This window comes from Phasianus colchicus, chromosome 1, assembly GCF_987193195.1.
Source record: "Phasianus colchicus chromosome 1, bPhaCol1.hap1.1, whole genome shotgun sequence".
Classification (NCBI taxonomy): Eukaryota; Metazoa; Chordata; class Aves; order Galliformes; family Phasianidae; genus Phasianus; species Phasianus colchicus.
This window is the reverse complement of record NC_143436.1, coordinates 29,671,901-29,687,030: the sequence shown is the minus strand read 5'-3', so window position 1 is coordinate 29,687,030 and position 15,130 is coordinate 29,671,901. Positions and strand designations below refer to the sequence as shown.

The following is a 15,130-nucleotide window of genomic DNA, read 5'->3' as shown; positions in this document are numbered from 1 at the left end:
TGCATTTCTAGGTAATCCAGTCCGGTACTGAGTACATGGCAATGGAAGAACAGCAAAGGACAAAATATTGTGAAATGTGGTGGAAATCAAAAACAGTTCAGCTATTGGGAAAATCTGAATACAAACGTGAGACACAAAGAACCCAAAGTAACTGCTCCAGGGAAATTTACTATGAAAGCCATGCCAAATAGCCAGCACACCTGCTCTAAGGGCAACACTAAGAAGGTAAGAAATTATTTTAGGTCTGTGTACTCTGGATCTGAAAGTCTAGCTTTCTACTACAGAACACTGCTTTGGAAAATACAGAGGATTAATAACTATCCTGCCGTCATATGAGACAGCTATACTGCACACAAAAATTGAGACTGGTCTTACTGGGCCACAAAAGGCAAAACTGGAGGCAAGAGTAAAGAGGAAGTGTTTCAAAGGCCTGGTGCCTGGCAACATGGCTTCAAAAAAAAGCAAATTTCGCCCAACAGAGGACTGAATATAGGTGAGTAAAAAAGAAAACATTTATCAACCTCTTTTGCAAGCTTGACCAAGTAGTCAACAACTCCATGCACTAAATATAACCTCTGTATTATCATTTCCTCTGCGTGGTAACAGCAGGCAAACATCAGAAAAAGTGCAGTAAACATTCTCCATAAATCAGTAGCTTGATTTCTCTTGCTGTTGTCAAAACCCAGCTAAAGAGCTCAAATAATCCTCATCTCACCTAGATTCAGGGAGGGTTCATTCCTTCATCCTCACAGTACTTTGTTATCAAAGAATGCCTGCAAATAACTGCTATATAGAGCAAATAATCTCACTCACCCACAATCTTCAGTTCAGCATTTGCATAAATAATTCCATGTGTGTTTTCCGCTATACACTGATACATGCCAGCATCTTCAAAGGTCAGGCTCTGAATTCGTAGTTCACCTTTCCGGAACTAAAACATAAAATCAGTGAAACAATATATTCCTTAAATATGCTGAAGAATTCCCATCCATCCGTCCATTGCTTAATCTGCGTTCAGAAGAGATTACTTCATGTAACATTAAGGCACTGGCAAGACTTCAAAAATCTGTTACATTCCCATATACATAAGTAAATTGGAGTGCATGAAGTAGTGGAAAATTAAAATAACATTTATATAAGAAAATGGACTCATATTCCTTGTACTGGTTAATTTAAAAACATCAATTTTCTACAAGGAATATTTGTTTTGTGCTAAGTAAAATACATTGTTAAAAATTATCTGATTTAGAATCAAGATATATTATCAAAGCAATTTAAATATTTTTGCTATTTTCCTCTTGGAAATCATCTCACAGCATTAACACACTATATAATCTCCTGGTGCATTGCTGAAAAGTTACATGCTTTCTGAAATCTAGCATGTAAATTGTCAGTGAAAGTCAAGTTCAGTGGGGACTGTCAAGTAATTTGCTTGTAAAATCACTGGTTTGTAATAAGTGCAGAAGCTAGAAAACAACATTGTTTTTTTCTAATTTAAGCCATCTCCATATGGCAGATGATGACATTCCTGTTCTCCTTCCAATCCACATTTTCTTAACATACACAGACAAAAGAACTCTGCCTTTTTGTCTTCTTTTGTTTTCACAGTGTCAGTGCATCTCCACAAATGCAATCTTGTATTGTGCCCTCTTCTACTCTGTTCTTTAATAGCACATCACACAGTACAAGCAAGGGATAATTAATTACATTTCTGAAATATCTGGACAGAAAATCTACTCTGTTAAAAAAATAAATCAGAGTAATAAACTTCAGTTATCAAGTAGTCCTCATTTAAACTTCACATCATCTGCAAGAACGTAACTTTGCAACAGAAAAAAAAAGTGAAAAGTTACATTGTAAGAACACCACTAATCATTTTTAAATGATTCTTTCTTCTTGTCTGCACTGACTCCATTCTTAGTCTTTCTTACATTTTATTTTATTTTTTTTAAAGATGCCGTCATGTTTAATGTGATAAAAAAGGATGATTTTTGTAGAGAAGTTGGTAACATTTTTCATCCAGAAAGGAGAAAAAAACAGCAGTTTCTTATAATGGCCTGGAGAAAAAAAGGAAAATCCACCCCCAGACATGCAGTCAAAAGGCAAGGTCAGAATTCAGAGCTGACTACTAAATACTGTGAAAAAATGTAATTTAAAACTTACGAAAAGACTGACACAAAACTAGAAAAAATAGACTTTAATCACTAGCAGAGGGGGAATCAGCAGATCTTTGTATACTTATAATTCAGTTTCTTTTGCCCTTTAATAATGCGTGCTTCAAAAAATCATTTCCATCAGCTAGCCTATCAATCTTGTGTTACCTATGGCAATAAACTTACCGAGACTCCATTCTTCAACCACCTAATAGTTGGAATAGGCTTGCCTGTAGCTACACATGGCCAGTAGAGATCACTGCCTATATCCTTCTCTGTGTCGTTGATATGTTCTACCCACTCTGGAGAGGCTGAAGAATAAAAACAAAATAAAACACAATATCTTGTAAATATAGATGTGTATTTAAGTAGCATTATAATCTCTTTATTCCATGACACTTAACGGGTCAGACATAGACGATAACTCAGCATTGTATTAGTATTCCAGCACAGGACAGAATGAATTGTTTTTCTTTTACCACGTAGACCCAAAACAGCTGCAACTCATTTTTTATGAGCAAAAAGATACAGAATTGTAAGAATGATTCACAAATGTCCAGAAGATGTAAGATGTCAGCACTTACCTGCAGATTATACAAGTACATTATTCAGTAGTGTCATAAAAATGATAGTTAAATGGAATTGTGCAAATCTAGATAGGTAATCAAAGGGCATCCAAGAAAAACATTCTTTTGGTTCAGAAAATATGCTTAACAATATTGAAATATCCTTGTATTTTTGCCTTCGCCAAGCAAACAAATTAATTTATTATGCTAATGTATGACAATCAGTACAATCTTCTCATGCCAATTCTCATTTATTCCAGAAAGTTCGTGAGTTTAACTGAGGATCTTAACCCAGAGATGTTCTTATTTGCCAGTGAAATGAGAGTGAAATATTCTGAAGGTAATTCAGCTATCATGAACAATATTCTCAAGCCGAAGATTTATGGCATAAGTCTTAGTCAAGGAGTTTGACTACTTGAAATGATTCCACTTTAGCAATAAGATAAGTGCTTTTTGGTTTGTCCTTTATTCAAATGTGTGAAGGGAAGGGACAGAGGCTGGAGGAATGAAGAAATGACTGTAGCTAATATAAGACAGACATTGTCATGGTTTTATGATTTCTGGTTATCAGTATTCCACATCATCACATCATGTAGTGCACTGGGAGTTAAAGTGTTAATGCTCCAGTTCTGGGCACCTGTCTGGAAGAGAAGAACGACACACCCCACAGGGTTTTGTGGTCAGAGAGGAGATATAACCCTGGCAAGGTCACCTGATGGGCTCTTCTTCATCAGGCTTTCTTCCCTGCTGCTCAACCAGACTGCACATCTCACCTCACTGTTATGGTGAGGCCTATCCACCTTTTGGACACTTTCATTACATTTAATTTATTAGCTTTGATTCTAATTATACTGTATTATAGTGTGTTATCTTGGATTCCAATATCATATTTAGTAAATTAGTTTGTTTTTCCTCAGATCGTTACCACTGTATTTAATTATTTTGGGGCCCCCTGTTTCCCTTTTCCGGAGGTGCAGATTTTGTGAAATCCCTCTGCTCCTTTACTCACGGAACTGGGCCGAACCAGCCCATAAACCACTGACAGACATAAAAGACAAAATGCAGAAAAAAAGAAGGCGTAACAAATTTAATTGTCTATTTTTCTTTCTGGTAGTTCTTTCACTTTAACTATTCTCAATCACTTACTTAATTTTCATTGTGCATATTCCATTATGCACAAATACATTAACAAATAATGCTATCAAAATGTATATAGATCTACCATAACCAGGCAAACTGAGCTGTTGTTAATAATTAATTCATGAATGCTACACTTGATATTCAATGTAGGGATTTTGATTTAGTTTTATTAACTCAAATAGCAGTGTGCCAGGATGATGCAATGAGTCCACACTGACATCGAGCTTGAAAACACAGATACTTCCAATATAAGTAAAAGCAACATCAATAAATCAAGAAGAATAAATTTTTTCTACCTACCTTGCACATAAACTCTTGCTTGATGTTTATCTTTTCCTTTATAGTTTTCAGCTTCACACTCATAAAGTCCTTCATCTTCATACTGAATATTAAAGATCTTAAGAACTGCCCCAGACATGCTTATCTCAGCAGACGCTGGCATAGGTTCAAGGTATTTACTCCATCTGAGTTCAGGAACCGGACTTGAAAAGGTACAGAAAAGAACAAATCAGCATGTTCTAGAAGTGGCTGTTAAATTGCAGACTACAAAAAAGTATTTGATGATGAAACATATTTTATTTTCCTGAAATATGAAAGCAAGCAGTGCTCTACAGTATCTTTAGAACACACTTACTTTCCAAGAGCAAAACACTCCAGTGTCACATTTTGCCCCAGGAGAGCATACGTGTCCTTGAACTTCACCTTGATATCAGCAGGATACACTTTGGCACCTAACATGAAAACAAGAGATTCTCAGACGAGGGGTGGTAGGAAAAAATACAGCTATTAAAATTTCCACAGTTCAAGAAAATCCATTGTAATCCAGACAAAATCCTTCTTTACAGTGTATATACCCTGGCTATCTGTGAAATCTGATTTAGCACAGAACTCGCAGAATTGAGGCAGAATTGTTTTATTCAGCAAATAGTTATGCCTGGACACTAATGCTTAACATCTCTTTACAACACAATAATTCAACAAAACTCATTTATTAGCATTTAAATTGTGATGATGCTTTGTGTAGGAGTAGAAAGAAAAAGCCTGAGCCTTTATTTTCTACAGATTCTTTCACTGAATGGAATATTTAGAATTACTGTGAATTTAAGCTCTATAGTCTCTTGCTAATGGTATGAAGGAGCTACAACCAGGAAATCTACAGCTTAACAAGGGTACAAGTAAGTAATGTAATCAGATCTACCTAGTGTGATCTCTGTGGGACTCCTTATATAGTTCTAGGTGAAGATTACAGTATGAGTTTCCAGTATGGAAAATTTGGACAAAGATCACTGATTTGTAATCAGCCAAATTTGATCTCTTCACTGTAATAAAGGAAATCTAACAAATAAAAGGGGCGCTGAAATCCTGATGATTAGTTCATGAGACTCTGGTGACTGTCTAAAGTTGCAGAAAGGAATCCGATTACCATGCAGAAAATAAGCAGATTTATGAAATGGCAGAGAACAGTCTAGTAATAAAAACTGAAGAGGTGTCTCAGGGGATTGCCTGGTGAGACACAGAGTCCTTGGACAGGATATTTCAGCAGAGCAAAAGGAATTGCTATTTTCACAAAGAAGACAAATATCCTGAAACTTTCTACTAAATTCTACACAAACCTTTTTAACCAATGCCAATACCACAGATGATATTAAAGATTTTTAGATGAATAAAGAGACTTATCAGATAAAAGAGATGAGAAAAACTCTGTTCTCAATGATATGAAAGGAATGTTGTGAATGAATCCAGGGAGATTTCCTTCACAGAGTTCTCATTGTGGATGGCAATGATTTGGACCTCTCTGTACGTGGAAAACTAAGGAACAGATGTGCAGTAGGCATTAGGACTTGCCATTTAATTCTTCTTACAAGAGATTAAAATATTTATGAATGAGTGAAGTTGAAATACAAACAGAATGTAGCATGCAGAAAGTATTTCCAATAAATACTTACGATCGGCCTGTGGAATAAGTGGAATAAATTTACTGAATACGCTCTTTGTTATTGAAGGGCTGGACACAAAACATGAATAATTGCCCTTATCTGATGCTTCTACATTTGCAATGTAGAGATTGCCATTCGTCTGAGACACAAACCGTCGTCTGTCCAAAGCAATGAATACTGGGAACTCATTTAGAAGCCAGCGATAACTGAGATCATCTGGAGGAAAATATTTTCTAGTTAATATTTAAAAAAACAGTAATAATAGTGTCAGCTACATAAACCATGGAATACCCACTGCATATAAATTGCTTCACTTTGAGTTCCAGATTACACACAACTCATACAGGAAAGATAGCTATCAAAGTGAGACTATACACATCTCAGTAGCCAGTTAGCTATTGGTACTGGACATCAGAATGCTGCTTCCCTGAGCGCAGATTACTGTGCATCTGGTTCCCTTTAAAACAAGCCTTTCCACTGGAGCTAGAGTGAGGTGGAGAGGAGATGTGAAGCTGTGTCTTGCCCTGATCCAACTGTGGAGCAGGGAAGCCCTTGTCAGATTTGTGATTTGGTAAAAAGCCTTTAGAATATTTTAACTGGAGTATGTTGTGGTGAGTTCGTTAGGTGGAATGAAGCTGCAGCAGCAGGTCTGGGATGACACAATGACATAGAGACATAATAGGATCTTTTGAATAGCAGGTCAGGTCCCACCTTCCATTATCCAGATTAGTTTGAGTAATGTTATTTGTAATAACAAAAACTGCCTGAAAATTCAACCTTGTCTTTTACATACATTCAACCGCAAGTATATATTCAAGATCAAAATCAAATCTAAAGAGAGATTCTCAAGCTCTGCAAAATTACTGTTTAATTAAACATAAAGGAAACTTTTAGAATTAAATATTATTTTGTCTCCCACTGTTATGCATCAGAAAATGAAGCAGTTTGGGCTCAATTACCTGGGTAGTGGTAAGGAGGCTCACAAAGAAGCACTGCTCCAACACCTTCTCGTACTTTAACCTCATAGTGTTCCTCTGGTGGAAAAGGATCCAGATCTAGTATAAAAGAGGGTGGGGGAGGAAAACTGTGGGCTTTTCACTACAAAAAAAATTATTTTTTTAAGCATTTTCATTCCGTAGAAATAAACATAGAAATACAACAGTATCTTGCATACAGGCGTCTGTGGACCGATTATGACAAGTTTGCTTATTTTAACCCTGTCATTTTTTACAGTAAAAATTTTTTTACAATATTTTAGTTATTATAACTACAAATTCGAAAAAGAAAAAAGAAACACCTCTATGTCAGGAAGTGCAGTGAAATTGTAACAATACTGACTGTAGTCCTGCTTCAAATACTGCTGCAGTGTGAATAACACATCAGTAACAGTGAAGTGCAGAGTTTCTGAATGCAATATTTTATCATAGATATAATCTAAGCAAACATTATTTAGATCATTTCAACTTTCTTCAATGGCCTTTCTACTAAATTCCTAAGAATGACTCTGATATTGAACTAAAATTTCAGTTCAAAAGCATTCACCCAGAAATAAAGAAAAGCTACAAAGCTACATATAAAAAAAGATTAAGTAGAAAACAGCGACTATTCACAAATATAATTGCAATGTATAGTTAGATAGACCCACTAGACACTTGATAGGTCTCTTCCAAGGCCAATCACAGCTTTCAGACCTGAACAGCTACAAGAATCAAGAAAGAAAATGCCATAACGCTTTGCCAAATGCATGGAGAAAACCTTAGGGAGAGTTATGTGAACTTCTATGGAAATACACCTTTTCCAGTTTCTGAATTACTAGTTTTTCTTCTGTTCAAACTGACTAGAAGATAAAATAATCTTTCCAGTGACTATCTGAATCTTTACATTAGATAATGCATGAAATACTAAGCCATTCTAAGGACTTCTGATTACTATTAAATATAATTTTGTCATGTGTCTTAGTGCAATGTGTTCTGTCCTCCACAAGTGGCTCCCAATTAATTTGGAATATCACTCTTTGATAAAGAAGATATTGAACCTTTAAAGGTCCCTTTCAACTCTAAGGACTCTATGATTCTACATATTGACTAATCTCCTTCTGCAAACATCTACTTCCCTCATCACCGACCTTTTCATCATCTTGTAAATGTGACACTATTCATTTCTACTTTAATTGTAAAAGATTGGCTTTTACAATCTGCTACAGAAACAGGAAACAAATTTAAAATGATGAACAACAGAAAGAAATCTTTTGCTATTTTGATACTCCCTTGTATTTGGAGAGTGTAGGGCTTGATGAAAGGAAAAACTATGGCTGCTTTTCATTTTCAGTTTATATTTTAAGTCTAGAAACTTTTTGTGCAGTGTTCTTTGACTAACCTTTGAAACTTTAGGACAGTCACCACCACAAATTTAATGACAGTGGATAGGATAGGAAATTTGTATATGTAAAACATCTGTATTTTAGTACTAAAATAGAACAATCTATGCCAGGTGCAGGAATGTCATACAATTATTAAGATGTAATTTGTATACCTTCTTCCCACTTACAAACTGCTCTGTACTCTGATTGGGTCTTGATGTCTTCTTTGCATAAGCACTACTTGGTTATTACTCAGTAATTATAATAACCATGATTCCATGAACTCTTAATTTGAATACATTCATTTTTAGCTAGAATGAAAGAATTAGCATAATCATTGCACTCTCAGAGGCATACAGCTAACAACTAGTGAGTATGGAAATTTCTCTCCATTGTCGCTCTTGCAGCTTCCCTACTATGAAATTGCTGCATTTTACTTTTATGAGACTGCTTTCCAGCAAGTACCATTGTATTTCAGCTTCTAATTTTTCACAGCACTCACAAAAAAAGCCACTAAATATTCCTGGAGGATAAAATTCCCATGTACATATGCGTACAACAGCAAAAAGATATTTTGGTGGTTTTGAAGCCCTGCTGCTTTCTTCTTGGAGGCCAATCCAGATCTACTAAAGACTGTGCTCCTAGATGGATTAATTGACATGAAGTTTACAAGAATGTGACTTTTGCTCCATTGTTTCAGTACATTTGATAGTGAGACAAAAATAATAGGTCTCAGTCATGAACAGACAGCCAAGATTTTCTTGAACTCCAAAAAATGGTTTGTTGCCATTTTCCAATCAGCTTATGCACAAGCGAAAGAACAAAAAAATCTACTTAAGATCATTTCCTGTGTCTTTAGCAACTTTGCATTCAATTATTTTGGAACTATAGTGATTATCAAAGGAAGTATTTTTTACAGATGATCATAAAAAGGAGAAAGGAAGATAGACAACTACCAGTTTTTTAAACCTATCTGTGTTACTTCTCTCTAATGGAGATGACATAAATATTCAGTTTAAAGGATATTTGCTGCTGTATTCAGTGGTAGAGGTTCATGGAGTTCTACAAAGCAAGCATCAAAGGTGCCAGTCCTGAACAAGTAGGATAAAAGCTAAAAATATAAACTGATGCTAAAATAACTATTTATTACTCCTGAGTTTCCTTGAGATATGAAGCACCACAGTATTACTATTTGTGGCAGAAAACAGAACTTTTCAGTTCATCTCTGATGTTAAACATTAAGCAGTTAAACTGTTCTGCTGAAGGGCACAGGGTGTTGTGAATGGTCACCAGGTAAGAGTGAAATCATTTTTGTGTTCTGATGAAAAACTATTTCCAGTTAAAAAAAAGTACTTTAAGGCAAAATAAAATAAAAATCCTGAATTGTCCTCAGTCAGTAAAATTTTCCATTAGTCTTCACACAGTACTTCAGTCTCTTATACAGCATGCATTTGATAGCAGTGTATGTCTGCACATATGCATGAGTTCATGACTGTAGCTCATGTCTGACTGAAGTTGACAGAAAAGTCCTCTGGCAGGGCCTTCCCAAAGCCCAGCAGTCAGAGAGCATGCCTTGTAACAAGTGCCATGCCCTCCTCCTGCAGGCATCCCACTTGTGCTTTCACCACAGCGCTGCCTGATCACCACTTGTCACTACTGATGTCCTTCTTCAGTGACTAGTTCCCCTTCGGTTCTACCACAGTTTAAACTGTTTGAGCATTATTATTCACAACTTGGTTCTGTTGTGAGTTGATTCAATTAATAGCTTAATTCACTGAGAAAGTTGGAATGACAGCTGAAAGCTAAGCAACATAAAATCCTTACAAAACTTATTCTGCATTATTCTCAGCTTGTTCTCCTTTTTTTTTTTTTTTAACAGAGTAATACAGCTACAGTACATATAAGCGGAAGACACTGCAGTGCAAAAACACTGGACATTTCAAGCTAACCATAAGGCTTTTAGGTTTTGACATAAACATTGGCTTACATCCAAAACTCAGAGTGGCTTCACTGCTTCTGACAGTTCCAAAGATATTCGATACTACACAGACATATTTTCCAGCATCCCTTGATTTCTCTGGATTACTGATAACAAGTCTGCCTCCTACCATACTGTAGCGATCCTTTGTTAAATCAATATCCCAGTTGTTGAGTTTCCACCTATTAAAAAAACAAAAAAAGGCAGATGTAAGATTTGGCTCCAAAAACAAACTGAGTAAGCATCATGATTTGAAAATTAATTCATGTACTGTGATTAACTATACAGAAGTTCATAACACATTATTACGTATATTTGAAGCTTTTCTTCTGCAAAAGCCACAGATTTTATGAACATTATAGGTGTTTTAAACATAAGATTCTCAGATGTTTCAGCTTTCTCAGAGATGGGACGTACATTAAAACTCAATCCAGGTAGTACAGAATGCTTGAGCTGACTGCCAGTGAGCTAACTCGTAATCAGGCCCTAGTAAATCATAAGCATATCATCAGATAGCTTTTGAAGGCCAGGCAGGCTAAGCAAATGTTCCTTCCATGCCTTTGAAGTGAGATTTTGAAGAGATTTTTTTTGCAAAATTGCAGTAGGAAATGAAAATGTTTCATAAAGCCTAAACTGCCAGTGAAGTCAGTGCAATGACAGTGGCACAACTGATTTAAGAGCTGCTTCCTACATGCAGAAAATTGCCAGACACTCCCATCTTAGTCCTTGTAAAACTCTACAGTGTATTTCCTGGACTGCTGTAACTTCCCTTCACAAACTATGAGAGGAGCTATCAATGAAGTCTGGCCCTCATTACTATGTCCACCAGGGGGGGCACATAACCTTCTTCGAAAGGAAATACACTTTTTCTGAGCACAAAAAGGAAAGATGCAACTTAAATACATTTAATAATCATAAAAGTCTTGCAGTGTAAATCAGATTTTTGTACCAAGCTAAAGACAGGCATTGCTTTTTGAGATTGAGAGTACATACATTACGTGTTTCTTCCTGATTAAAATGTTGCATCAAAAATACAAAATAATAATTTGTAAGGTGAAATCAGAATTGTCAAAGAAGAAAATAATAATAAAAGTGGCATTACCACCACCACCACCAAAAGAAATAAAGTAAAGAAAGAAAGAAAAGAAACAGGAATGAAGGCAAAGCAAGGAAATAAAAGGCAGGATTTACAACCTGCACTAAATACTATTTAGCTTTTATGGGATCTTAGGGGCACCCTTGTTCAATCTTTTGAGATATATCACATGTGTGTATTATGAATAATAACTATTTTGTCCAGAAATATTTAGGAATAATTGTCAGGAGCACAGCTTATGGTGCATTGAATGAGATCAGAAAAGCACTGCATAAAATGTGCAGCTGGGAGGTTAAGAATAAAAACAAAACATGGAAAATTGCTTTCTTCTGAATTTATTAATTTACAAATAAAAACAACTGTATTCACATGGATAGTTTCACTAGGTTGAACTTCTCACATGGGTAGAGTATATCATTCATGAAAATGCATCAGGGGAGAGTCAGGTTGGGTATCAGGAAAAAGGTCTTCACCAGAGAGTTGTTGGGCACTGGAACACACTGCCCAGGGCAGTGGTCACAGCACCAAGGCTGCCAGAGTTTCAATTCCACATGATCTACTGTGGAGCCAGAAGTTGGGAGTCAATGATCCTTCCAGGTCTCTTGCAACACCTGTTCTATGTATTATGCTATGGTTCTAGATGGAAGAGATCTACAGATGCAAGATAATGTTTCCAGAGTGACTTTATTCCTTTAAGGAAGAACCCTCAAATTTAGGTAGAGCTTATAATCATTGTCTATATGCTATGCTGCTTACACTTGCAGGCAGGGTATAGTAGGCTGGCTGAATTGAATGTGATGACAGGTTCTGAATCTGAATCTCCACTCTGCTACATGGCTTCCAGATCTTGCCAAGCACAGGGAGAGCAAATAAGTGAAATAGCAAAATGCCATGTAGAAAAAACTTATGCTATCAGAGCTAGAGATGAGATTCAAAAGCAGTATAGTTACTTTTACTCTCAGGTAGATCTGTAAAAGTAGATAGCAATCTTAACTGTGCTTTTCTGTCTTAGAAGACTGAGTTAATTCCGGGGAGACAAATATTGGTGCAGATCATAGGATAATTTAATGAAATGGAAATATTTTACTGACAAGAAATTGTATCTGCCCTTAGTTTGATCTGCCCATGACCAGAATGTAAACTAGTCAGAATGATGATAATCATCAGTACATTTTGTTATATGTACAGAGAAGGTAATAGACAATAAACTCACATGGATGCCCTGAGATCTCACAATGAAAAACAACTGCTCTGTTGCTAAAAATATACTAGTCATGAAAGAGGTTATATGTGTGAATCTGTTATATCCATGAGCATCTCTTTACAACATGGTGGTGGCAGAAGCAACATAAGATACTCAGACTCAATACCAGTCCTCCTTCTTTCAGAGTAAAATGGGATCAAAAAGCTACTCTGATCTAAGAAGAACAAGAATTTGAACCTCAGCTATTCCTAACCTAAGGCAGAAAGCCTCTGAAGTGTTTCTTACAGGTCACTTTTTCATCTTTTGTGTCTGGATCAGTATTCCTTTCAAAAGCCAAAACCATTTAACACAACAGGAATGTAGTATTTTCAAAGTTGTCTAGACATTTCAGTGACTTTAATCCAAGTTGATTCTTACCCCAAAAAAGCAAGTCTACCATTTTTTTTTCCTGATAAGACAATCATTTAACATCAACCATTCATTCAGTAAAATACACAATAAGATGTAGCAATCAAAATAAGAGAGGTTACTTGTAAGTAGGAAAAGGAACAGCTCGAGCCCTGCAGTTCATCGAAACTTGTCCATCTGAAGATTCTTCTGGATAGATGGTATCAATTGGTTGCTCCTCAAAAACGGGTCCATAACCTTTGTTTCCTTCCTCTGAAAAATGGGTAGAGTCTGAAAATTAATCAATTATTTGTTAGTACCCAAACTGAATAGGAATTTACAACAGACCTACCGTATTCAAAATGTGAATGCAGCTAAACAGCAAGCCCTGCAAAATCAAGTTTCATTTGCATCAGGAAAACTAGAACAGTATGGATAATAGTGCTGACCTTCCTTCACTGTCCTCTGAGAGTGAGAGTAGTTTAAACTACATTCCTGTATAACTACCTTCTCTGCATTCTCTGCTGACATGATAAATTATTTTTCATAGTTTATGCAAGACTTGATGAAGATAATTATGAATTGAAGATATGCCCTTCAGAAATGCAGGTAAGATTACCTTATCTCACAGAGGCCAACAAATTCTCACAAAATAGGTCCAGATAGAAAACCACAGTTTCAATATTAATTGTTCATTATCTTACAACCTAAACAGCTCCAGTTGTCCTATATATTCATAAATAATCTTTGTAGCACTGTACAAATAAAAACTAGTACTGGAGATCACTGTTGAGAATTGCATTGTTTCCAGAACATGGTTCTGTCCTTCTTTCCAAGCTCATCTATGTATATATGTTAACACTCTTCCTACTAAAATAAAACAAAACAAAGTAAAATAAAATAAAATAAAATAAAATAAAATAAAATAAAAGGAAGTCTCACACTGAAAGATAATTTACATTTGTCAAAACAAGCAGTTAAAAGTGAACTGAAAATCAAACAGGTTTGGAAACAAACTATTTTTTTTAATCTTTATCCTCCATTTGCTGATGCTGTTACAATGGTTGCAGGTTCGGCTTCTCCCTGCTGCATTCCCTTCTCCTTCATCTCTTCCAAATGCATAAGGCTGTTGTTCTTTGGGGTCTGCAAAAGCAAGACTAGGAGCAAAGCTGGAAAAATCTCGGAAAACTCTGCTTGGCAAATCCACAATGTAACTGTGCATTTTTTTTGTTTGTTTGTTTACTTCTTTTTTTGTTTTTCTGTGACAGTGGCAAATATGCAAATAGTACATGTCCACTACCAGGTTTGCTTTCCATTCATGTTTAGACCTTTGTCGAATCCTAGAGACGCCTTCTGGAAGATGATGGCAAAAACCTTGTAAGACTAAGGAAACAAATATTGTTTTCCTATAAGGTTCTTTAGAAGTGATTGAATATTGTTAGCTTAAAAATTTCCCAACTCAATTATTAATGACAGAGAAACCCTAGCATTTTGCAGTAGTATCTGTGTAGTGTATACAAAATGCAGTATGTCTTGTAATGCTCCATTTAAAAATGTAATGCAACTGATGAAAGTCCCTAAATAAAATTATGGTTCTGTACTTATCCTCTTAAAATTCTTACCTTTCTTTCAAAACTTTTTGGATGAAATTAGGCAGTTCTTATAAAATGTAAAATAAAAGGTAGAGTTTACCTATATAACTAAGTAATGCAAATTGTCAGTATTAAAATATCATATATGCATTTAACAATCCTAATGTAAGTATTTCATTGTTTCTAAAATCCACGTTCATAGATACACATTTTACAGAAGTAGGAGAAAATTGTTTACAAGAGGATAAACATTAACTTCCCTTTCCAGTTCAAGTCTGAGTGGAAATAATCACTAATTCCCTTCGGCACAGGAACAGATCCAAAAGGCACTCCTACGCTGTGATAGTCAGGCAACTTCATTTTTGAAATGAATTCATCTAATGAGAAGATAAGTCTTTAAAAGAATGAAAGAAAAGCAACTAGAAAGAAAGAAGAGCTTTTGAAAAATGGCCTGCTTTCTTTGATATTTTAGAGCTCAACACTACAAAAAAATCTATGTATTACTAGATCAAAAGAAGACCATTCAGATTGCAAAGGCAGAAATAGCATATTTGCTCAGAGCCTTGAATGACTGAGCCACAGCCCTGACAGCACTTTCTGTGCAGACCTTAAGTATGAATATAGAATAACAATGGCCTCTAGCAGCGAATAGTCATATCAAATGCAGCTGACTGTTTCCACCTTAGGACTCAAATGATGTTACAGACCATTTAGGCAT

The 15,130-nt window shown here is 35.7% G+C and overlaps 1 protein-coding gene across 2 annotated transcripts in view; it reads right to left on the bottom strand.

Annotated features, from left to right (window-relative positions):
- The window catches only part of CNTN1 (contactin 1), a 241,168-nt gene that overhangs the window by 61,614 nt on the left and 164,424 nt on the right, over positions 1-15,130 (bottom strand). For both annotated transcript variants that reach the window (XM_031589583.2, XM_031589584.2), the window contains exons 4-11: positions 12,964-13,111; positions 10,143-10,315; positions 6,756-6,851; positions 5,806-6,012; positions 4,494-4,590; positions 4,160-4,341; positions 2,340-2,464; positions 814-931 (exon numbers count right to left, since the gene is read on the bottom strand). In XM_031589583.2, the coding sequence (XP_031445443.2) occupies positions 814-931; positions 2,340-2,464; positions 4,160-4,341; positions 4,494-4,590; positions 5,806-6,012; positions 6,756-6,851; positions 10,143-10,315; positions 12,964-13,111 (1,146 nt within the window). The remainder of the gene's footprint in view (positions 1-813; positions 932-2,339; positions 2,465-4,159; positions 4,342-4,493; positions 4,591-5,805; positions 6,013-6,755; positions 6,852-10,142; positions 10,316-12,963; positions 13,112-15,130) is intronic.